At 41.1% G+C, this 24,926-nt stretch overlaps 1 protein-coding gene across 3 annotated transcripts in view; it reads right to left on the bottom strand.

The window, feature by feature from the left end:
- Positions 1-284: 284 nt before the first annotated feature.
- Positions 285-24,926, bottom strand: part of LOC126378076 (tyrosine-protein kinase-like otk) — a 105,015-nt gene continuing 80,373 nt past the window's right edge. For all 3 annotated transcript variants that reach the window (XM_050026215.1, XM_050026216.1, XM_050026214.1), the window contains 16 exons: positions 19,674-19,742; positions 19,349-19,464; positions 12,727-12,877; positions 12,280-12,423; positions 11,770-11,815; positions 11,374-11,504; positions 11,075-11,221; positions 9,901-10,029; positions 7,334-7,441; positions 6,781-6,917; positions 5,213-5,341; positions 4,172-4,368; positions 3,175-3,286; positions 2,680-2,775; positions 1,776-1,901; positions 285-680 (listed from right to left, as the gene is read on the bottom strand). In XM_050026215.1, the coding sequence (XP_049882172.1) occupies positions 543-680; positions 1,776-1,901; positions 2,680-2,775; positions 3,175-3,286; positions 4,172-4,368; positions 5,213-5,341; positions 6,781-6,917; positions 7,334-7,441; positions 9,901-10,029; positions 11,075-11,221; positions 11,374-11,504; positions 11,770-11,815; positions 12,280-12,423; positions 12,727-12,877; positions 19,349-19,464; positions 19,674-19,728 (1,962 nt within the window). In that variant the 5' untranslated portion in view covers positions 19,729-19,742 and the 3' untranslated portion in view covers positions 285-542. The remainder of the gene's footprint in view (positions 681-1,775; positions 1,902-2,679; positions 2,776-3,174; positions 3,287-4,171; positions 4,369-5,212; positions 5,342-6,780; positions 6,918-7,333; positions 7,442-9,900; positions 10,030-11,074; positions 11,222-11,373; positions 11,505-11,769; positions 11,816-12,279; positions 12,424-12,726; positions 12,878-19,348; positions 19,465-19,673; positions 19,743-24,926) is intronic.

Genomic DNA, 24,926 nt, shown 5'->3' with positions numbered 1-24,926 from the left:
CGCGGAATCGCTGCCAGCGTAATGACCACATTCCCACCGGGTGCGATTCGGAGGTCTTTGTTAGACCTACCTTGTCAAGGATTTAATCAGTCCTAATAACATCCTGATCCTGAGGCCTGTGCCCAGCAGTGGGACGTGTATAGGCTGCTTATTTTTTTAATAACATCCTCAACGTCAACACATATTGATCCTACTCAATTCGTCACTTGTTTCGATATTGCACGAATGAGGACATACAAAATCGGAAGATTAACAACTTCGGAACTGAGTTACATATTATATTAGAGTTCCAAGTTACGACATTGGATTTCCTATTCCGGAACTCGTAGAGTACGTCAGTGAGTCTTCAGTCAATAATGTTCAGGTCAATTTGTGTGTTTTAAATTGAGCTTTCAGCGTCAAATTGAGTGTTAATATATTAATTATTCGGCCTGTAGTCATTAGGGATCCGGTGGTTCCGGACTCCGGAGTAACAATAGTGGAATCAATTCCGGACTTGAAATACCGGGAAAAAATACAAAACTCGGGAGTTCTGTTAATTTTCAATGCGCATTCTCAATGTTATCTTGCGAGTGCTGAGATGCGTTCTCCGCTGTGATGTTCTGTATGATGACAGCCAGTTCGTCACATATATCGCTGAACTGCGGCCGGTCTGTCGGCGACTTGTTCCAGCAACGTCGCTGTAATATACACAAGCATACATTACTACATACAGAAGAATAATATATTATTGCTGAAGTGTTAAACGATGGGTTCTTTGGAGCGATTTCATTGGAATAATAGACAGACTACACAATACACATTCATGGAATTGTTATTTGTTTATATTCACATTTATTTACTAGTTTTACCTACATAAATAACTTTCTTTTTTATTCTAACCTTAAGTATTTACGTATACATCTTTGCGATAATATTTGTCTATGTACACTCTAATTCTATTAAAATAATTTGGTATATATTATAATGTATATACACCATTAACACATGTTTATGGAACACGATGTTCGTGCGTCACCCAACAGGGTCCACATAATATCAGCGTCGTGGTTCACGCCGCGCCTTGGGCTGAGTGAGGCCCTTTTCTCTCAGGACGTTACCACGACCTTATGATCATTTCGACTAACATCCTGCTTTTTTGTAATTGTTTTAATGGAAAGATATGATGTTGTTGTCTTTTTTTTTTTGTGTGTGGCGTCCTTTTATAATAAACTTTTTCTATTCTATTGAATATTCTTCTTTCTTCTTATATCGGGTTGTGAGCTGGATTACCAACCCCATCAACTCTGGTGTCAGGGTTACCACTGAGCTGCCAAAGGCCCCTTACATGGCTCATGTAACGACTACTTACTTACACCAGTAAGTAGTAACCGGGCCCAACAGCTTAACGTGCCTTCCGAAGCACGGATCATCTTACTTTCGGACAATCAGATATATGCTCTCACAACAAGAACTATATATTATTATTATTAAACAGAGCGTTAGTTACATCGTAACGAATACTGAGGGGGATGATTCAGCTCACGATTCAGAGTTAATATCAAGTGGAATTTTCCGTCGCAAAATTCATGATTTTTCGAATCAAACAAAACATATTTTTAAAACATTTAACAAACTCTTTACAAATGGGGGCGCGTACACAGCTGTCACTATAGGACAACGATATCCATTTTAGGATTTCGTATCAACAGATACTGCTGGTTGTTTTCAGTCTAGTGCCTCTGCCCACCCCATTAGGATACACGAGCGTGAGTATGTATGAAAGAGCTACTTACGAGTAATTCGGCTAACTTGTCGGGCATCGAATCTGGGACAATCCACTCGAGGGTGTCACTTTTGATTCGCTCCAGCACTGAATTATCGTTCAGCTTCGCGAATGGCAACTCCGCTTTTGTGTATATCTAGAATATAAAAAAAATAACTTTTTAATAATAACAAAACACTTTATATCTAACAAAAGCTTTCTCGAAATACGCGGGGTTTAGCCGGAATTCGGGATTTAAGTACGATTTTGGGTACCGCCTGGTTCAACGTTGTTTCAACAAAGGGTATAGCGAGGTAAGGAGGACGAAATGGCCCCCACGGCCAATGACGGAATTATCATCTAACAGGTCAAGGTCAGGGGTCAACGACCTTACATTTCGTATTCTTTTAGAGTGCCAATACCAGTACAAATGATAATTCCGTCATGGGCCGTGGGGGCCATTTCGTCCTTACCTCGCTATACCCTTTCAATTTTCAACAAAGCGGTATTAGTGATCTGTGAATCTTATTCTGTCAATTTTATTTCTAAACCCCATGTAATATAAAATTAGAACTAATTGGTAATATTTTTAAAGATACTAAAAAAATACAACAAATTACCTGTTGGAATGGGGGGGGGTCTCAAACAGTTACGGTCATGGTGGACTCAGTGTCATGGATTCACACCATGACACTGAGTTGATATCAAGTGGAATTTCTTGTCGGAAAATTCATGAAAATTTTAGTGTCTTTTTTTAATTATTTTCCCTTCCGACGCCATTATTATAATATATGTATGTATAATAATATTCTTCTTCTATCGTGTGGGTTATCAACCCTGTAACAATAACCCAGGGTTGATGAGGGCGGTCATTAACCTCACAACCAACACGAGAGAAGAAGTGGAGCAGAGTGGTGGAGTTTGTTAGCACGTACCTCCCAAATGGTGGCGGCAAACATGTATACATCGGACTTGGTGGAGTATTCGCCTTCTAACACGGCTTCAGAGGGCAACCAACGTAGAGGGATCACCTAAAACAATTAAATAGGGAAAACAGTTTTTAGAGTTTAAAACTGATTTTTAGGGATTATTATTATTTAAAATTGGATCTATTTATTTATTAAATTGAAATTTATTGGTTTGAAAATAATCAAATATAATAATTATTATTTTTAATATTTTGTTATTATTTACTGAATAATAAATACAATCATTTCAATTAATCTTATTCATATTAATTTTGCTAACATAATTTTAAGATTGAATGTACTATACTAAACTAACACATTTGGACAGTCCCATCCTCACTCACTGGATGTATATGCATGTGACATCCAATGAAAATTATAAATTCTGTTACTAACAAAATATGGATAAACATCCGAAATAAAATATTTCATTTCATTCATTTCATATAGAAAACCTTATACCTGATCGTGCAGTTTGTAATACTCGTGCGAGTCTGGCCCTCTGGTGAGCGCCGGGAACGACAGCTTTAGGTGAAGTTGGGAGGTTATCACGCAGTTTCTAGCTGATATGTCCCTGGAAATAAAATCTTAATAAAACTACATACATAGTATAAAACAAAGTCGCTTTTTCTGTCCCTATATCCCTATGTACGCTTAAATCTTTAAAACTACGCAACGGATTTTGATGCGGCGGATAGAGTGATTCAAGAGGAAGGTTTATATGTATAATAACATCCATTACATAGTGGAGAAATATTGTTATTTTTGAGGTTTTTAATGTGATGTCGTAAATAATTTCATTTGTTCCTCAGCATTGCACCCGAGCGAGGCCGGGGCGGGTCGCTAGTAAACCATAAACTAATGAAAGAAGATTCCAATTTTGACCAACGCCAAAAAAGGATATTAGTGACACCGTACCGAATACTGAGGGGAATGTTTTAGCTCATGATTCCGAGTTAATATCAAGTGGAATTTTCCGTCGCAAAATTCATGTTTTTTTGTGTTTTTGCAACTATTAACAATTCCATGCATTTCGATGGAAGCCATGGTAGCCAAGTTGGTAGAACGCTTGCCTGTCACTTTGAGGTCGCAGATTCTAAGCACAGGCCTAAACCAATGATTGTCGAAATCGTTTTCGAATTCATGTTTGGATCATAAATGATTGATCACGTGCTCATCGGTGATGAAAAACATTGTGACGACCACAGAAATGCATTTTCGGAGGTATGTGGCCTAACCTGTATTGGGCTGGTTTTCCCTTCGCGGGTTGGAAGGTCAGACAGGCAGTCGCTTCTGTAAAAAACCGGACCTGTCAAACCCTCAGGTTAGGTAAGCGGACCCTGTGAAAAACGGGATAATCCTAGGGAGATTTCACTTGATATCATCTCAGAATCATGATCTGAACCATGAACCATTCCACTCAGTATTTAGTACAGTGTTACTAACTTGGAAACCTTACCTGTGCGTGGTCCGCTTGTTGGCCAAACACGCGCCAGCGGCGGCCAGGTGCGCGGCCAGCATGGCGCGGTGCAGCGGGGCCAGCGCGGGGGCGGGGGCCGCGGGGGCGGCGGCGGGCAGCGCGCGGCCCACACGCGCGTGGTACTCGGCGGACTCTTCTGGAGTTCGAGTTGCTGTTAGGAAGTTCTTTAGGTCGCCCTGTAACCACAATGGGAAATTAGAAAAAAAACGGGTTGAAGAATCTTCTTCATCTTCTAATCCTTTTTTTTGGATGTTGGGCTCGATTAACAATTTTTTTTTTACTTTTGATGGCTTTGCTCTTGGCCCCAGACTTGCCCGAAGGCATTGACGAGGCCTAAGATGGAGCGAGCCCAGAAGGTGTCTGTTCACTCTGGCCTTGAAAGCACCCGGGTTAATGCATTCGGAAATACAGAAGACGGCAGAGAATTCCACTCGCTAGTGCGCATTATGAAGGACGAAGCGAAGCGCTTTGTGCGAATAGTTGGGATATCTGTCGGTCACTAACTGTGTTAGTGGAAAGTGAACTTAAGTTAATAACTCATTTGCTTTTTAGATGTTTGGTCCTGATGAGGACCGATCACATTGGATCGTCATCGTGGTGAAAGGATCGGCCAGTCTGCGTTACCGACTAAACCGTCCGCAGACTGTTACCAGGGTGCGCCGGGCGCGAGAAAACTTCAATGCGCCGCTCGGGGAGGTTCTTTTCATGCACCCCCATGCTTTTTAGATGAATTGCCTTAACCTCGAAAGGCAGAGATTTTCAGACACAATAGTTAAACAATGGAGAATTTTGTTTTACTTATTAAGTCGCTATCGACCCGCTAGGGACCCTAATCGTGATTCTTTCGAATATTTTCCTCTCAGACGACGTCCTGCGCCGAGGTTCCCGTCCAACTTAGCACCCTCAGGCCTGTTTTCTTAAATGTTGTACCGGGTGAGACCCCTCAGCGCTCCCCATTCCTCCGGCCAAGTAAATCACATAAAAAAGCGACATAATTTTTCATTTTTTTTTTCATCTTACCCAATCAGTATGTTCCAGCAACATATAGTGTGGACTAGCTTCGTTACACAGCCCGATAAGACGCACCACGTTGGCATGCCTCACTCGAGTGAACAGGTCCAGCTGACGACGGAACTCTGCTAGCTGCACCTGTGAAAATAATCAGAAATCACGATCATTTATTCACCTTAATAGATAGTTTCCAACTAGTCAAATACATAGTTTGGTTAGGACATTACAGGCTGATCACCTAATTGTCCGAAAGTAAGACGATCCGTGCTTCGGAAGGCACATTAAGCCATTGGTCCCGGTTACTACTTACCGATGTAAGTACGTAGTCGTTACATGACCCATGTCAGGGGCCTTTGGCGGCTCAATTGTAACCCTGACACCAGGGTTGATGAGGTTTGGTAATCCACCTCACAACCCACACGATAGAAGATATATAAACTCACGCCTATCCGGTGTAAACGGAGACTATAGAATTCCATTTCCTTCGATTCTGACACACTTCTCTTGCTTCCCCCACATTCATCAATCGTTTTATACACGCGCGCCGGTTCAGAGTAGATCGTACTGAACCTTTTCTAAGGACATCATCAATTTGGTCTATGTAATACGTCCTCTTTTTGTTATAAATAAACCTTTACAAAACTTTTTTAATATGTAGTTTCTAATAATAAGTATATTATATACAGGGTGTTAGTGACATCGTAACGAATACTGAGGGGGATGATTCAGACCATGGTTCTGAGTTAATATTAAGTGGAATTTTCCGTCGCAAAATTCACGATTTTGTTTTAGTTTTTTTTAATTATTTTCAATTTTATACTTTTGCGATGGAAAATTCCACTTGATATTAACTCAGAATAATCAGCTGAATCATCCCACTCAGTATTCGTTACGATGACACTTACACCCCATACAAGTACATACGGTAGCCATACAAGTAGGTATGGGTGTTAGTAACACCGTAACAAATACTGAAGGGGATGATTCAGACTATAATTCTGAGTTGATATCAAGTGGAATTTCCTGTCGGAAAATTCATGAAAATTTTAGTATGCAAAAGCAAATGTATGGATAGGAAAATAATTAAAAAAAAAAACAAAAAAAAATCATGAATTTTTGACAGGAAATTCCACTTGATATCAACTCAGAATCATGGTCTGAATCATCCCCCTCAATATTCGTTACGGTGTCACTAACACCCATACCTACTTGTATGGCTACCGTATGTACTTGTACGGGGTGTAAGTGACATCGTAATGAATACTGAGAGGGATGATTCAGCTGATTATTCTGAGTTAATATCAAGTGGAATTTCCTGTCAAAACATTATAGAATTGAAAATTTAAAAAAACTAAAAAAAATACATGTTTTTGTGACGGAAAAATCCACTTGATATCGACTCAGAATCATGGTCTGAATCATCCCTCAAAGTTTTCGTTACGATGTCACTAACACCCTGTATAAGCTAGGTAATAAAGCTCTTTTTACATAACTTTTGCGCCTTTTTACTGCCGGGAACGGCAAATCACCGATTCCGTTTTTGCTTTTGAGGTTCCGGACCCTGAAAACGAACGTACCTCATCTTTCGTGGTCAAAGCTTTGACCAGAACCGGTCTGACTTTGGCTTCAACCTGCAAATCCTCCTTGCTGCGTAATTTCTTTACTTGAGTGAGGTCTATTTTGGCGAGCATCACATCGCCGAACTCCCCGCGACCTGAAAATTAGCATTTACCATTTATTAACCCTTTCACGGGCAGAGACCATGGGCCATTGATGGTTCATAATAGGTAGTATGACACCTTGGGATCGGAACGTCATTAGACGTTCTGTCCTGAAAGTGTTAATAAAGCAATACTGAGATACTTTCCAGACTCCGTGCTTCGGAAGGCACGTTAAGCCGTTAATAACCATCAATCCGCACTGGGCCCGCGTGGTGGTTTAAGGCCCGATCTCCCTATCCATCCATGGGGAAGGCCCGTGCCCCAGCAGTGGGGACGTTAATGGGCTGATGATGATGATGATTCTACCATAGTATTCTCACTTTCCTACACACATATCTGACGCCTTCCCCTGAAGGCCTGCTCACTCCCCTATGCAGGCGTGACGCTATGTTATGTTTGGTTTACTCACCCAACGTGATCTGCTCAGTGAGCAGTGTCCTGGGAATGATGAGGTGATCATATTGCCCGGACTTCTTCGATGCCCGCGAGACACCTGACACCTCCGAATTATCCGCACCTGAAATATCGTTAAAAGATAAAAGTCCTGTGGTACACCGGCTTGCTTCTAACATACATTCATGAGCAATATCATGTACCCACTTTAGAACCCTTCTTTTTCAATCGTGTGAGTTGTGCGGTGGAGTACCAACCTCATTGAGCCGCCAGAGGCCCCTGACATGGCTCATGTAACGACTACTTACTTACATCAGTAAGTAGTAACCGGGACCAACGGCTTAACGTGCCTTCCGAAGAACGGATCATCTTACTTTTTGGACAATCAGGTGATCAGCCTGTAATGTCCTAACCAAACTAGGGATCACAAAGTGATTTTTGCGATATGTCCCCACCGGGATTCGAACCCGGGACCTCCGGATCGTGAGCCCAACGCTCAACCACTGGACCACGGAGGCCCCTGTGGTTTAGAACCCTGTCGCACTATCATATTTGACATTTAATGAGACATACGGTTGAATTTCTCAAAAAAGTTAATTTGACACGGTTTCAAAGTGTATATTAGTACTCGTGAACGTACATAAACATAAATAGTAGAGATTGCTACTTAGCAATAAAGCCACCTATTGTACTCATTCTATTTCTCTTTTGTTTTGTATTTATTAGTCATAGCCTTTGTCACAGAATAAGGAATAATACTACGTATAGAACGGCAACTCTTCGCTCGCAACCAGCGTCTGAGCTTGGTTTACACACCCTTTGAATTTTAAATTTGAATCTTGTTGGGTATGTGTGTATGCACGCCGTCTATGTGTGCGTGGGCTGCGACCCCGCACTTTTATATGAAATAAAGTTTTTTTTTTTTTTTATTGTTAAATTGGTAAGTACAATTTTATTTCTTACAATATTAACCCGCCAAACTGTTACGTTTGATGGCGAGATGCGCTTATCTAATAAACATAAATTTCTACTCACCTAGATAAATAATAAAATAGAAAAACCATAACAATCAAGGTAACTTACAATATATAAGGTCCAAGAAACCCATCGCTCAGCTTAGATGCCATTCTACATAGTTCGAACATAACCCAACAAGAACGTTAGGTAATAAATTAGAGAAGTTCTCTGCTAAGCAGTGTGTCCCTTAGCCTTGACTTTAATATTCCTACACTTAATTTAGGATCCTCTCTTAACAATTTTATTTCGTTAAATATTTTCGGCACCATGTATTTTGTGGCTCTTTCCCCATAATAATTAGTCACTCTAGGTTGAATAAATTTACCTAGAATATTTTTTAAGTGCAGTGCGAATCTAACTCTCGGTCGTATTACTTGTTCCCCCCGCTACGCCGACGTACCAGTGGCGACGAGTACCGTCTTATGCGCGTGTGAATAAAAAAAATATATATATTATAGTTGTGTAAAAATGTCTAGGGGTAGGAGATGTTGCTGCGTAAAAATTGTGCCTTTCGCCAAACCCCAAACGTTTTGGCGTGAAGTGATTGTCTAGCAGTGTCAAAATGTCTTCATAAGGCATCTCTTGTAAGTCCTTTGGCAGGGCTAAATCCGCTGCCAACTTGCAGGTACCTTCCGTGAGTGCGCTTAGCAACACGGATCGTCGCCTTCGTCGCCGACGTACCAAATCTCAAACGGGGAGCGCCGGTTTAATCTCCGGTACCGGACTTGCACCAATGAGTTATTAACTTATCTTAAGTGCAGTTACGTATTTCGGAAGGCACGTTAAACCCTTGGTCCCGGTTACTACCTACTGATGTAAATACGTATTCGTTACATGAGCCTTGTCAAGGGCCTTGGGCGGCCGAATAATAAACCCCGGTCAGGTTGGTATTTCCTACCATGCCATTTGCTTCGATCCTAACATACTTCTCTTGCTTCCTCCACATTCGTCAATCGTTTCATACACGCACGAATTAAATTAAGTTGATTATGTCGAGCGATGAGTGAGTCAGTCCTCCAAACCTTTCGCTTATATATTGCATTGCGGAGCTTGGTGGCGCAGCGGTAAACGCGCTCGGTCTGCGATTATTGAAGTTAAGCAACTTGCGCAAAGGCCGGTCATTGGATGGGTGACCACAAAAAAAAAACAAGTTTTCATCTCGAGCTCCTCCGTGCTTCGGAAGGCACGTTAAGCCGTTGGTCCCGGCTGCATTAGCAGTCGTTAATAACCATCAATCCGCATTGGGCCCGCGTGATGGTTCAAGGTCCGATCTCCCTATCCATCCATAGGGAAGGCCCAAGCCGCAGCAGTGGGGACGTTAATGGGCTGATGATGATGTCGAGTTACTGGCCAATGTAAAATTTTGAGAGGGTTGTTTAAGATTTCTGCGTAAAATTGACGTGTGTTCCATAAATTTTATGGCTGTCGATTACCCGTCCCTTTTCTTTGCAGCAGATAAGAAAATGACAGGTGAAAAGTATAATAAAATTAGATGGTGTCTACCATTGTGTCTGCGATCATCTAAACTTATGAATTTAAAAAGAGATAGCATCATAAGAAACATACCGCTATCCCTGTCATGTGGTAGAAGCCTCCCGTTCTGCACGGGCGCCCCGTTACCTACTTTCTTCTCTTCTTCCCCTTCTTCTACCAACTTCTCTCTCCCTTCTGCCATCTCTAACTCCATCTTCTCTCCTGTAAAAAAGTAAAAAAAAAAAATTTAACATATATCATAGAATTAGGAATAATACTACGTATAGAACGGCAACTCTCCGCTCCCCACCAGCGGCTGAGCTAGGTTTACCTCACCCCCGCTCGGTCTTACTTTAGTCTTCAATCGTATTGGCGTCAGACGTCACACACACAGATACGCGTGTAAAAAAAGTAGCATGGAGAATGCTACACCGACAAGAGTGTGGCTCTTAAATTAAGGATGATGAGGAGATGTGAACCCATTTTTAATTTTGAACGTGAACCTTTGGGCCACCCTTAACTGGTTGCACTTAAGACCTTCTGCCAGGTCTGCATGACAAGCACGCGCGCGGCGCGAATTTTATCGAGCGCTTGGACCTATAAACGATACGAATGCTATCTACGTTGATGGACGTTAAACGGGTATTGGTCGAACCGCTCAATTCGCGCCGCGCGCGGCGCGGTTGTCATGAAGACCCGGCTAGTTACATATCGTTTCTGTAATAGACCAAAAACACCTACAAAACGGTAACGGCCTCCGTGGTCTAGTGGTTGAGCGTTGGGCTCACGATCCGGAGTTCCTGGGTTCGATTCCCGGTGGGGACATATCACAAAAATTACTTTGTGGTCCCTAGTTTAGTTATGACATTACAGGCTGATCACCTGATTGTCCGAATGTAAGACGATCCGTGCTTCGGAAAGCACGTTAAGCCGTTGGTCCCGGTTACTACTTACTGATGTAAATACGTAGTCGTTATATGAGTCATGTCAGGGGCCTTTGGCGGCTCAATAATAACCCTGACACCAGGGTTGATGAGGTTGGTAATTCACCTCACAACCCACGCGATAGAAGCCCTACAAAAGCATACATTTTATGATTATGACAACTAATAGTTCATAATTTAGAAATCATTTATTTTAGATATACGTAGGTATTGGTACACAGTAGGAGTGAACATAGTAATTAAAAAACTTATTTCTAAAAAGGTAATTTCGCCACTGTTTACAAATAATTCTGCTCAGTGACTGCACTTTTGCTTTTTTGTACCTCTCTGTCGTCTTCTCAGCCGTCGCCGTCGACAGTAGACCATCAGAGCTAGTACAAGTATCATGTACGCCCCAGCAACTGATATGGACACTATCACAGCTTTCCCCGCCACCCCTGTTGACTCCTGCGGCGGTAAGGGATCGCCTTCTGTTCAGGTAAAAAGATTATTTTTTAGGTTATAAATAAAGTAAGTTTGTTAGGTTTTTTGATCAATTCCACACACACTATCGCTTCTTGCACTCTCACCAAAGTCCTCACGCATGCTCGCCAGTTCTTTTTTTTCTTAGAGAATAACTTACCAGGATGCACGATCAGAAGTAGTTCGTTCCTGGCCAACCCCGCAGCGCTGCCTGCCGTGCAGCCGTATCTATCTGAATCCTCCTCTTTGGCATTACGGATGAGAAGAGTCCCGTTGTTGTATAGGACGAATCTGGAATGAGAAAATTGGCTGCTTGAAAACCTAGTCAAGTGAGATACTTTTTACGAAACGTCAAAACGAAATTTCCTTTGGGGTTTGTATGGAAATACTGTCTTCTTCTTCTATCATGTAGGTTATGAGGTGGAATACCAACCTCACCCTGGTGTCAGGGTTACTATTGAGCCGATTACATGTCTGTTTCCAAGGTGGTCTCATTCCCATTAAACTGTAAAAATATATTGATCAAAAATTAGCTGTCGAAATATATAAAAGTTACCTTGCAGTAGATACGTTTGCACCACCCTCGATTTCCACGTCATTTTCTGAAAATAAAAAAGAATATCCCGATAAAGAATATATATGACATGTAATACAAACTATTACGAATAAATGAATATGAATATATATCCCGATAATATTAGTCATCAAATAGTCTCAAGCTGTCCTTTTTCATCTTCTAAAATACCCATTACTTAGAAAACTCATAACCTAAGAAAACCCTTTTCTGAGAAAACCTCTTTCTCAGTAAACCCCTTTCTTGAAAACCACTTTTCTTAGAAAACCCCTTCCTTGGGAAATCCCTTTCTTAGAAAATACCTTTCTTGGAAAACCCCTTTCTTGGAAACCCCTTTCTTGGAAAACCCCTTTCTTAGACAACCCTTTTCTTAGAAAGCCACTGTTCTAAAATGCTCCTGACCTGAGAAACTCCGTTTCCTCACTTCACTCCAATCTAAAAATCCTGTCCCAAAAAAGGCTTATGTTTTCTGTAATTTCCGTATCTACTTACGTTGATGGTGCAGTATGGTGGTATTCCGGTCCCAGTGCGTCGTCGGCGCGGGGTCGCCGCTGGCGCTGCAGTGCAGGTACGCTGGCTGCCCCGCAGACACGTGCAGCTGCTGCCCGGGAGATGGTTCTAGCACTCGAGGTGACACTGAAAGCAGAATGAGATTACAGAGACTGAAAGAAGAAAAGGAGATGCATGGTATAAGAAAATCAGGTATGCTCAAAAGTGACAGATAACATAACATAACAAATACTTTATTGCACAAACAGGAAAAAACAAAATACAAAACAAAAGAGAATTGAATGAGTACAATAGGCGGCCTTATTGCTAATTAGCAATCTCTTCCAGGCAACCTTTAAGTAGAGGAGATAAATATAGGAGGGGGGTTGATGAGGTTGATTTCACCGGACTGACCTCACAGCCTACACAAGAGAAAGGAATAAAACATACCGACGATATCCAGATTGATTTTAGCCTCGATGGTCTTGTCTCCGTCTGTGGCTCGACAGGTGTACTGGCCGGCGAGTTGGTTGGACGCCGACGTCACCAGCAAAGTGCCGTTTGATGACGTCACACCATCCGGTAACGGGTCCTTGTCGTTCTGGAAGATTCCAGGAAGGTTTAAACACTTTACTGTACACAAATACCTCAGTGGTTTAGGCGCATAATGACAAAAACGCAAAATGACAGACGTTGATAGATTGTCGCAAATTGTTCAGTGGAGGAAGCAAGATAAGTATGTCAAGATCAAAGCAAATGGAATTAGTCTGGGGCCAAGAGCAAACCCATTAAAGGTAAAAAAAACATAAAAAAATTGGGTAAAAAAAGCACCCTATGTCAAAGATAAATGATGAAATTCTGATTACTAAATAAAGACAGATCGAAAACTGAAAAGACATTTTATTTTTTAACTTATTTATTAATTTTAATCAAGTAAAACGTAATAACAAGTCCGACATTTTATCACGTTTTTCTATGACGTCACTGTTTCATACAAATTCCATAGTAATTTGTTTTTTTGACGTTTAGTAAAAAGTAACAGATTTGACTAGTTAGAAACTAGGCTATTCCATAGTCTCTGCTTATCCCGGTGGGAAATATCCGTGAGTTTATGGTAGTGTCACGGGTTCGATTCTTCTAGACTTTAAAGCACTGAATTCGACCTAGAGTTTGAATTCATGTTTGGATCAAAAAAAAGAGCAGTTCGCGCTATTTATAAGCTGCGTTGTCGGGACTCTTTGAGGGAGCTGTTTAAAGAAATAAATATACTGACGGTCGCAAGTCAATATACAGGGTGTAACGGAACGGGGGTATCAACCCGAAGTGTGCCTACTCTGTCACTATCTACAAATCACATGCGAGAGTATTGGCCGCCTAAATTCATATTTGCATTAGTTATGAGCAATTGAATTCCAGGTCTTCATGTAATAAATTCAAATTTGCACAACACTACGTAGCAATCAGCTGTTCAAGGTATTTAACTTTTGAGTGAACAGCTACCACCTCTTTTATTTATGCCTGCCCTAGTAAAGGGTAAACGTGCCAGTGATGGCCATATTAATCAATATTTTTTAAATTGTTTTGTTTCATCCTTGTGAGGCCAAGATTTCCAGACACAATAGTTAAAAAAACAATGGGCATTGGTCCCGGTTACTGCTTACTGATGTAATAAGTAGTCGTTACATGAGCCATGTCAGGGGCATTTGGCGGCTCAATAATAACCCTCGCACCAGGATTGACGAGGTTGGTTATCCACCTCACAACCAATAGGATAGAACAAGATGTGAACATACATAAATCACGGCTTTATCCCTAATGGACCAGACAGAGCTACAAGTAATTACACATATCTAATATCACACTTACTGCGCTACTGAGATGGGCAGAGTCACTTTGTTGTACAAGTTTTGTCCAAAAATGTAGTCGATTACCTACATTAATAGTTGATAAAGAAATGTACTTTACAATGCATCTCGTCTCCTTGTGTAGTATGCTTTATTTTATGATTACGTAATATCAGGCTCCCTTAACACCGTCATCCAGGTCAAATGGGCATCACACTAGCGGCGAATGCGTTCATGGCTAGCTAGGTACGGGACAGTTTCATTAGAATACTTTCAGAGTTTTGCAGGCCCTAAACAACTACTACTACTCATACACAGTTACCACCAATCACTGACTAAGGTGTGCAAATACTAACACCTCACTTTACAATGGATCAAAGGACACAGTGATTCAAGAGGTAACGACGCGGCGGACGAGTTGGCCAGAAGGGGAACGGGAGGTAACAGCCATCGGTCCGGAACCGATATTGCCGATCTCATTCGGACAGGTCCGCTCGCTGCTACGAACGAGAGCAGCCAACAAACACACCTTTTTTTGACGTGACTTATCGAAGTTTTGCCGCAAATGACATTAACTACTTGGCCGGACAAATGGGGAGCGCTGAAGGCTCTCACCCGGTACAACGTTTAAGACAACAGGCCTGAGGGTGCCCAGTTGGGCGCGAACCTCGGCTCAGGGCGTCGTCTGAGAGGAAAAATATTTGAAAGAATTAAACGACCCTAGTAAGTCGATAGCGATAAGCGCTGATTGAGGGAAGTCGTCGACCACGCCGGCGGTGTCGGTATCGGGGTCCTGAAATGTTTGTTGTCGCGAGCTGATTGGCTGATTCTATGGCTAGAGTAATCGGGTCGTCGGGATCGTATTACATACTTCGGACGCCGATGCTATTCAGTACCGTTCCTAAGCGGGATGTATTCGGAAGCCGCAACTACCAGGGGATTTGGTTGGTGCGGAGCAGAATCAAAAAAACTAATTTGAGCCATTGGGCAATGGTTGGCAGACTTAGGTCAATGTGCAGATTTTCATTGCGATGGAACCACGAACGATTTTGTATTTCCTGTAGACGGTGGATTTGAGAGAGACTCGCGTGAGCGAAAACTACCCCTGCATAGGTCATGATCGGACGGATGCAAGTCGTGTAGATTCCAAAGGGATAATTTACTACGCTTGTTAAGGAGACAATGAACACGGCCCATTACAAACGTGGCGCGATCGCGCACACGTTTGATATGGGCCTTGAAAGTAAGACGTCTATCTAAGACTACGCCGAGATATTTGACTTGCTCCTCCCAAGGGATCGGCTTGCCAGACATCTTGATGACTTAAGTTGACAGCGTGACCGTGACGTATTATAATAGCCCTTTGAAAAGTACACCGCTGCACTTTTCTCCGGGTTTACCTTGATTCTCCATTTGCGAAACTACTTGCCCAAGGCATTGGCGCGTTGGAGAATTCCGGTCATCATAACTCGACCACGGCACGAAGAATAGATGGCTGTATCATCCGCAAATAAAGCTAGTTCGGTATTAGGGTATTTGGGAATGAACAAACACACCAGACTATGAACCACCGTAAATAAATGCAGGCAGGCTAAGTTGGCACTACCCAACATCAATAGTTGTCTCTCCAAAAGAATTCTAAATGTGAAGAGGTCTCCACTAATACAGGTAACAGCTGCAGGTAGCAGGTGTAGCTGTGTGGTCACGGTGATATCAACAAACATCTGTTTACACTAGGTGTCACCGACAAGCCCCTGTGCAGAACCTGCATGGACGAGACAGCGGCCCATGTGCTACTGGAGTGTGAAGGAGCCGCCAACTACCGGGTCCGGCACCTTGGCCAGACGGGGTGCCTCCCTGAGGCGACCGGCAACGTCAGAGGCTTCTTAGAATTCCTTGGGGATTTACAACATAGTAAAAGCAAAATAAATTTCTCAAGTACCGTTGTGACTGCCTACCCCTTAGTGATACGGGCGTGATATTATGTTAGTATGTTCTGATTACTTATGGCTCTGCCCACCCCATTAGGGATACGAGCAGCTGCAAGTGATTGTGTATCTTATTAACGAGACATTAATGTTACGTTTACAACATAGTAAAGACAAAATCAATTTCTCAAGTAAAGTACCTACCTAACATAACTTTACTTTTACTATGACATGGTAAAAGTAATCTTAAAATAAGTACTTTCGTACAATACAATAATACTTTATTGCGTACAAGGAATTAAAAACACATAACAGTATTTTTTTAAATCTTTCTATCGTGTGGGTTGTGAGGTGGATTACCAACCTCATCAACCCTGGTGTCAGGGTAACTATTGAGCCGCCAGAGGCCCCTGACATGACTCATGTAATAACTACTTTCTTACATGAGTAAGTAGTCACCGGGACCAACCGTGCCTTCCGAAGCACGGAATTGCAAATTGCATTGGGACAGTTAATGGGATTTATACCCTGTACCAGGATGCCAGGGCTCGCGAATAGAAAAAGGCACGCTAGTGTTTCAAACTATCGATAGTTCAGTATCGATTATCGATCATAATCATTTTCAACTACGATTTTGATTGGTAGAAATAAAAAAATAGCTTTTCAAAAAATCTAAATCCATGGACTTTTGAGTTATTGAAATTCAGTTTAGACAATCAGCCCACTCAAAATAACCATACTATCGGAGTGTAGCAATACTACTGACTGAGGGCAAAATTATCGATAGTTTGTTATTAATCCGCAACGATACTATCGATTGTATTGCACTTAGGTAATAAAATCGAAAATGTTCCCACTTTCCGAGTTATCAATAGTCTTGCTATCGATCGACTCTCGGTCGGGATAGATTATCGATAGACATTTTTTGATCGGCAAGCCCTAGTGCACCCGAAATTCAAAATGGCGGTGCTGTTAAGGGGAAGTTATCATTAACCATGATAAAAAATATTTTTTTTTTTTGTATTTTTTTTCCTTCCTAAATTGTAGTCGTGTATTATCCAACAGTGAACAATAACATCACGCCTTTTTCCCATTGGAGTAGGCAGAGACTGCGGAATTTCACTTACCACTACACGCTCGTATCGCTACATGCCCGTACCAAACATACATACATAATATCACGCCTTTATCTCTTATGGGGCAGACAGAGCCACAAGTAATCATAACATAGGTACATAAATAATTATCATGCTCGTACCGCTAATGGGATGTTCTTGTGACTCTGCCCACCCCATTAGGGATACGGGCAGAGTGATAGTATGTCTTATTATTGACAGATTAATTTCGCCTTCTGCTATTGCGCGGGATATTTGCGAAGAAACGTGGCAATTCTGTGTTAGTGCCAGAGTGTGAGCGCGGGTGATCCTTATTAGATAAACGACTTTTTTACTTTTCTAGGTTCAAAGTAAAATACGTACCTACTTTCATAAAATACAATACATTCATTCATTCATTCAAACAATACCATAAAAATATTTTATTGCGCACAAAGAAATAACACACCCTTAAGTACCAGGATACTAGCATTCCAAAAGAGATAGAAACATGCACACGAAAGTAAACTGTCAAATTATTTGTCAGTGCTTGTTTACTATCTGTGGAGTGAAGTTCGAAATTTGGATTTGTTGTGATAACTGTGATCAGTGATAGTTCGAGGTGTCTTTGAGTAATGTAGGTTATTATGAAATGATGATGTGTGTGGGTGCCGGCGATGGCAACTTAAGTGAAGCACGGAACTTGTATCAGCGATTCATAGAAGGTAGACCAGCTGATGAAGCCAGGCAACTGCCTTCACTGCATTGCTTCAGGAAAATGGTCAATCGCCTACTGCATTTAACGGGCTCTTTCCACGCGTCATCCGAGACTGGCCGCTCGGCGACCCGTGATCCGGAGTTTGAAGAAGCCGTACTAGCCGTGCAGCCAACCCAAGGACTACCACGCGAACCTTACCACATGCAACGTACGCCCGAGCTAATTCCTGCTGATTATTTACCTCGTGTGGCATTCTGAGAATGGTACCGAGTTCAAGTGGAAAGCTCACCAGACTTTGCTTCGAAAGTGTTGTGGACAGATGAAGCGGCAGGTCTGTGCATCGAACGGGGATGACGACATTTCGAACCTTTCTTGTAAAACGTAAGTCTAATTATTAATTACCTACCTACTTACCCACACTTTCACACTTTTTTTCCTATTTACTATTAAATTAAATACCTTACCTAAACAAGTAGGTAATTTTAACTTATTTTACACGTCATAAAATAATATGAGAATAGTTGTCAAAGCAAAATGACTCCAATTATTAGATGCTTTAGTGTCATTCTTGTTTGTTACAGTCGCCGACGTGCCGCCGACTCGGATTGTTCCAATCGGCCGCCGACTCCTTTTGACGTTGCCGCCAAAGCCGCCGCCCGCTCGAATTTCGTACCTATCGCGGCCGTGCGAGCGCCGCGAGTACCAGGCGACCAGGACGCGCTAGGAGATTTGTGTAGTGCCAATATTTGAGTGGATTAAGAACAGTGACCTCAATAGTGCTGTGCCGTGTTTTTTACATGCTGGAAATATTAAAATATTTTTTTAACTGAAATTGAAAAAAATATCAAAAGTGTTTTTTTTTAATTGAAATTTTGCAGATAAGATCTACATAAGGTATAGTTTTGTCCCCTTTCGGCTTGATACCCCCCTTCCGTTACACCCTGTATATATGAAAACATTATGTATGTACGTAAAAATGTATCTCTCCTTCCGAGAAACTGTGAAAGGCATACTTACAATACAAGAAATATAAATAAAATTGCTATTCAAAATTCTAGATTAAGTAAATTAAATTCATCTTTTTACAATAAAATACCAGATAATATTTTAAATTTGTCAGAAAATAAATTTAATGCTCATGTGAAGCTTACTTTATTATAACATTAATGACTACCTAAATAATAAAAATGTCTGGTATTGAATGTGTCCCTCTAGTTATTAAATAACTTGTAATGTATATCCTCATTGGTTTTTAAAAGATGTGTTGCTGTTGCAGTTTCTTGTCATTTCTTCTCCTCAGCCATGACACCTTGCGAAATGACGTAAATTCAAAAATGTTACATTGACCTTCAACAAGTTTATCCATGATAATTACGTTGATTGAATGATTCTGATTTCTGATCATATTCGATATGGATAAGAGATATCAAACGTGGAGGAAGAGTCGAGTTAGCATTTTAGAATAGGGGTGTTAATCATGTTACTAACCAGAAACCATTGCACATTCGGCGATACACCACCGGCGACTTTACAATGTATCTTGCCTGAACTGCCTAGCTCCAACTTTTTGCTATACGGCTCCGGTTCAAAACGCAGCACGCCATCTGTCGACGAGAAGGTACAAACATTTAGTTACGCTATTGGATCATAGATGGCGCTAGCAGTAGGTACAGAAAGTAAACGAGTTTTGTGTCATTCGGCATTCATTTTAAAATAAGATAGTTAACTTAAAATGAAATTAAGAGGAGTCTACTGGAGTCAGCACCATTATATCCATTCGAAAGATTAATAAATAAATAATAAAAATACTAACCAGAAATGGCGCGATGTCTTCTGCTGTATTTATGCTGCCTAGCCTTATGTGCCATATGGTGCGATGCATCTGTAAAGAAAAAAGGAAATACCTAAATATTTTAAAAGTTATAAAAAAGTATCTGGTATGTCTACTCATATCCATATATATTATTCAAATTGCTGATCTTGTAGCCTACTACTCTCAGTTACGACCGAGTCCTAGTAAATGGTTGTATATTATACTTGTACGAAAGATTACTGACTCCCATAATACAGATTCACTCTAGTTTGGGAGTTCAGAGGTGTTTAATTTGTGAAAAATTTAAACAGCCACACATTGGTGCTAATTCCTGCGGACGCCATGTAAGTTTATTTTAAGTTATATCTGTCATTTTCTTATCCGCTGAATAAGAAAAGGACGGGTAATCGACAAGCATAAACTTTATGGATCATACGTCAATTTTAAGCACAAATCTAAAACAACCGTCTAAAATTTTACATTGGCCAATAACCCGTTAAGTTGACAGCACACGTCAAACGGTTTGCATACCAGCGAGATACCTTTTTGATTCGCCCCGGTTATTAATTCATTTACTCATTCTTCCTAAAATTAAGAGCTGTCAATCATCCGTCCCTTTCCTTTTCGGCGGATAAGAAAATGACAGGTATAACTTAAAGTAAAATTGGGAGGTGGAATCGGGGCCATTATATACCGATATACTCTCAAAATCCGATGGTGTGAACATTGAAGTGTTTACAGCTGTCATCGCGTTCAGGGTGTTAATTGATCGGCTCATGTACACTGAACGCGGGTTCGACGCCGACTGATGGATAGCAGGACCAATTGTTTATATTTAGTGCTCGGTACGGTAGCCATGATGTTGGAAGAGGCGGACTTTTTGAGGAAATAGGGAGTTAGTGCATAAGCATAGAATAAGGAATAATACTACGTATAGAACGGCAACTCTACGCTCCCCACCAGCGCAGCGGCTGAGCTAGGTGCACCTCATCATCATCAGCCGTATGACGCCCACTGCTGGGCATAGGCCTCCCCCAAGGATCTCCACGACGATCGGTCCTGCGCTGCCCGCATCCAGCGGCTTCCCGCGACCTTCACCAGATCGTCGGTCTACCTTATAGCGGGCCTACCCACTGAGCGTCGTCCGACACGTGGTCGCCATTCTAGAACCTTTCCGCCCCATCGGCCATCGGTTCTCCTCGCTATGTGTCCTGCCCACTGCCACTTCAGCTTTGCAATTCTCCGAGCTATGTCGGTGACTTTAGTTCTCCTGCGGATCTCCTCATTTCTGATTCGATCGAGCAGGGAAATACCGAGCATAGCTCTCTCCATTGCCCGCTCTCCGGTGCACCTCAGGGTCTTACTTTAGTCATCAATTGTATGGGCATTACGCGTCACACACACAGATGCGCGTGTACGATAACGTCACTTTGTAGTGTCTGTCTGTATAAAACGAGGTGTTTTGTATGAAGTGTCCGGGGTGTGGCATAAGAAAATAATGAAATTTAGTACCAGTACTAATATGCATACACTTTGCAACCATGTCACATTATCTTTTTTGACAATTTAAACCGTAAGCCTCATTAAACATCAAATATGATAGTGCGACAGGGTTCTAAAATGGGTACATGATATTGCTCATGACTGTACATACATAGTAGTAATATGTTTCGTTAGTTTGAAACGTTTTTGTTAGTCTGTGTCACGAAAGAAGTCCCTCGGCCGCAGATTCTGCTTAAAATCACCATCATCTTCATCATCCCCCTAGCATTACCCCGTTTTTCCACAGGGTCCTCTTACCTAACCTGAAGATTTGATAGGTCCGGATCCTGCATAAAATAATTAGTATAATTAAAATCCGTCGACATGTTTCGTGGCGCGGATTATTATTTTAAACCTTGTTTATGTTTACGCTTCGTTTTGCTATAACACTGTTAGTGTTTAAGGAAGAAGACTATCCGAAAGGACACTAATCCTGCCGAGTAGTCACTCTACAGTCCGTCTACAAAGCGAACGGCCGAGAATACCTCCTTTGAAGTGACCGACGCATCGTAAACGCGTGTTTATGTTTGTTTGCTTTTACTTTACAAACGCGAGGCGGACCGCGCCTGGTCTTTTTATAACATAACATCACGCCTGCTTCCCAGAAGGGCTAGGCACAGAGGTGTATAACATAACATAACATAACAAATACTTACGTATAGTATATTTAGTGTAGTATTTTGGCGAGTTTGCTGTTTACATCTCATATTACATATTAAATTGTTATTTGCGTAAACCTACAATTGGCTTATTGTGTAGTTATAATATAACATAATCTTATTATTTCTTTTGCTGTTGCCTTTCCGAAGAAAATAAAATAAATACCTATACTTTAATGGGAGTTAGTGTCATCTAGGAAATGCAATCCCGACTCGAGATCGCAAATTCGAGATCCTGCGGGATTGTAAATATCAATCCCGCGGGATCCCCAAAATTTACGGGATCTCGTCTAGTTCAAAAAAAAATGCAAAGTTAGGATCGCTGGAAACAATGAAAACTGCTTCTTTGTGATAGTGAAGTTAATATAAAACAAAATATCTTTTGAATGAAAATAAAAACCTTTATTCTTCAATTTGACTAACTAAATAATAATATTTTCTTTCGAAATCAGCATGATCAAAACAAAAAGTATAACTCAAGGAGATTAGTAAGTAGTTACGGGTAGTTTTGAAAGTAGCTACGTAGAAAACAAAGCTACCTACGTAAAAAGACTACTGCTGCCCAATCCCGTCAATCTCGAACGGGATCTCGTCATATTATGCTTCGGGATTGATCTCGAAATATTAGACGAGATCTCGAGAGATCGGGATTGCGTTCCCTAGTGTCATCGTAACGAATCGGATGGTTCAAACCATGATTCTGAGTTAATATCGCAAAATTCATGATTTTTTTAAAATTATTTTCAATTCTATACTTTTGCGATGGAAAATTCCACTTGATATCAACTCAGAACCATGGTCTGAATCATCCCCCTCAGTTTTCGTTACGGTGTCACTAACACCCGTATTTACTTGTATGGCTACTGCCGGTTTATTGAAAATTTTAGTGTTTTTTTTTTTTAATAATCTCAGTTCCATACTTTTGCAACGGAAACTAGGATGTGAGTCGCGCTTTCTCCGGGCTATTGCGATTTTTAGTTTTTTTATTTGCTACACCGACAAGAGCGTGGCTCTGAAATTAGTGATGATGACTATATTATGATGTTAATCATCTACTTTCGTTGGAGGTTGATTATGATCAACGAACAACAATTTTTATTAAAAAAAAACTGATTACGTGAGTTCTGCCTACCCCATTTGGGGTCACAGGCGTGAGTTTATATCTGTATGTATGTAGGTAAATAAAACTCATTACTTACACGACTGCGAGTTGTTGCAAAATTCCACACGCCATCAAAAATCTCTAACATTTTACCGGCTAACATTGTAACAATTTTACATTGTCAAAACCTATAAAATGAAAACAACTTATTCAGCGCCCCTAGCGGCAGGCGGGGGAACCACGCAAAATGGCGGCGTTGCCAAGGCGACGGTCGTAAAATTTTATGGCGCGCGCCCCCTGCTTTGAAGCGACTACGAGATTAGAGAGAATAGTTTCATGTTGCCGAACTATTCGCCAAATTAAGTGGCTTGTTGATATTTTATTGACTACATTTATCAAAATACGTCCGACATCATTAAATTGACTACACACAGTACTTTATGACTGGATGAGATAAGAATCAGTTAAGTTTTATTAAACGTAAAAACGAAATACCAATTCAAAAATCCTAAAATATTAATTCGTCGAAATTAGCTTACATAGTTAGCGCTTTTTGAACGTCAAAAATTAAATTAAATATTATGTAACTAGCTATAAAACTGTTACCACATCGGAAGCAATATCGCTGAAGGAAAGACGTGGCCAGAAAACCTCCCAGCACAAGGCCCTACTCCTACTGTTTCACAATTTCCCTTCTTTTTACCGACTTCAAAAAAGGAGGAGGTTCTCAATTCAACCGTATATTTTTTTTTTTTTTTTTTATGTTTGTTCGGGCATATCTTCGTCGTATATGAACCGATTTTGATAATTCTTTTTTTGTTTGAAAGGAGATATACCCAAGGGGGTCCCATGTCAAGGAAGTCAGGATCTGATGATGGAAGACCAGAGAAATCGAGGGGAATTTTCAAAAATCGTAGGAGCGACTAGTGCGTTTGTAAAGTCATATTGATCGGATCGATCTTTAGGCTTCGGGAAAACTTCTTGGCCTTCGAAAACTGGTCAGCATCAGGGAGATACCCTATGGCCTGGCAAAACTAGTCTTGGGGGTAAAAATGATGTATAGGCGTGTGATCGGAACGTCATCTTTGAAAACTGCTCCCAATCAGGGACACATCCTACGGATTGGATTTTGTTTGTTTCCACGACACCCATTTTAATCTTGATCAAATTCTGTCGCCGGTGAAAAAGAACAAAGTGGCGGAAAAACAAGATGGCCGCCATACGAAGAGGGACAGTTTCGAATAAACAGGACACGCGAGCTGCTTTAGCAGCGAGCGAACCACGCGAAATCTACTGTATCTATATGTATGCGTGAGTGTGTATGATAGCAGCTTCCACTGACAACCACATGTGTGTATGTACACATACACATGTATGTGTGTGTGCGTGTGTGTGTGTGTGTGTGTGTGTGTGTGTGTGTGTGTGTGTGTGTGTGTGTGTGTGTGTGTGTGTGTGTGTGTGTGTGTGTGCGAGCGAACCACGCGAAATCTACTGTATCTACATATATGTATGCGTGAGTGTGTATGATAGCAGCTTCCACTGACAACCACATGTGTGTATGTACACATACACATGTGTGTGTGTGTGTGTGCGTGTGTCTGTGTGTGTGCGTGTGTACGTGCGCGTGTGCTCGTGTGCGTTAGCGCGTGTGTGAGTGTGTGTGTGTGTAAACATGTTCATCAATAATAATTGTGATCACTACTAATAATATATTATATTATTATATATGAATATAAATCAGAAAATCTGTCTGTCTGCATCCTTGCTCGGTCTAACCATCACTTAAAATCGTAAAATAAAATAAAATTTTTAACAAAAAAAACCGACTTCAAACGCAAAACTAAAAAGCAATAAATAAATTTACTTCGCACAAAGTAATTAGTACGTATTTTCAATTAGTTAATTATTTTATAATTCTGAAGTCGGTGCCAAGTAAATGCTACAACAACC

The sequence above is a fragment of the Pectinophora gossypiella genome, chromosome 25 (genome assembly GCF_024362695.1).
Source record: "Pectinophora gossypiella chromosome 25, ilPecGoss1.1, whole genome shotgun sequence".
NCBI classification, from domain to species: Eukaryota; Metazoa; Arthropoda; class Insecta; order Lepidoptera; family Gelechiidae; genus Pectinophora; species Pectinophora gossypiella.
The sequence above is the reverse complement of the archived record's forward strand: the minus strand, read 5'-3'. Positions and strand labels throughout refer to the sequence as shown.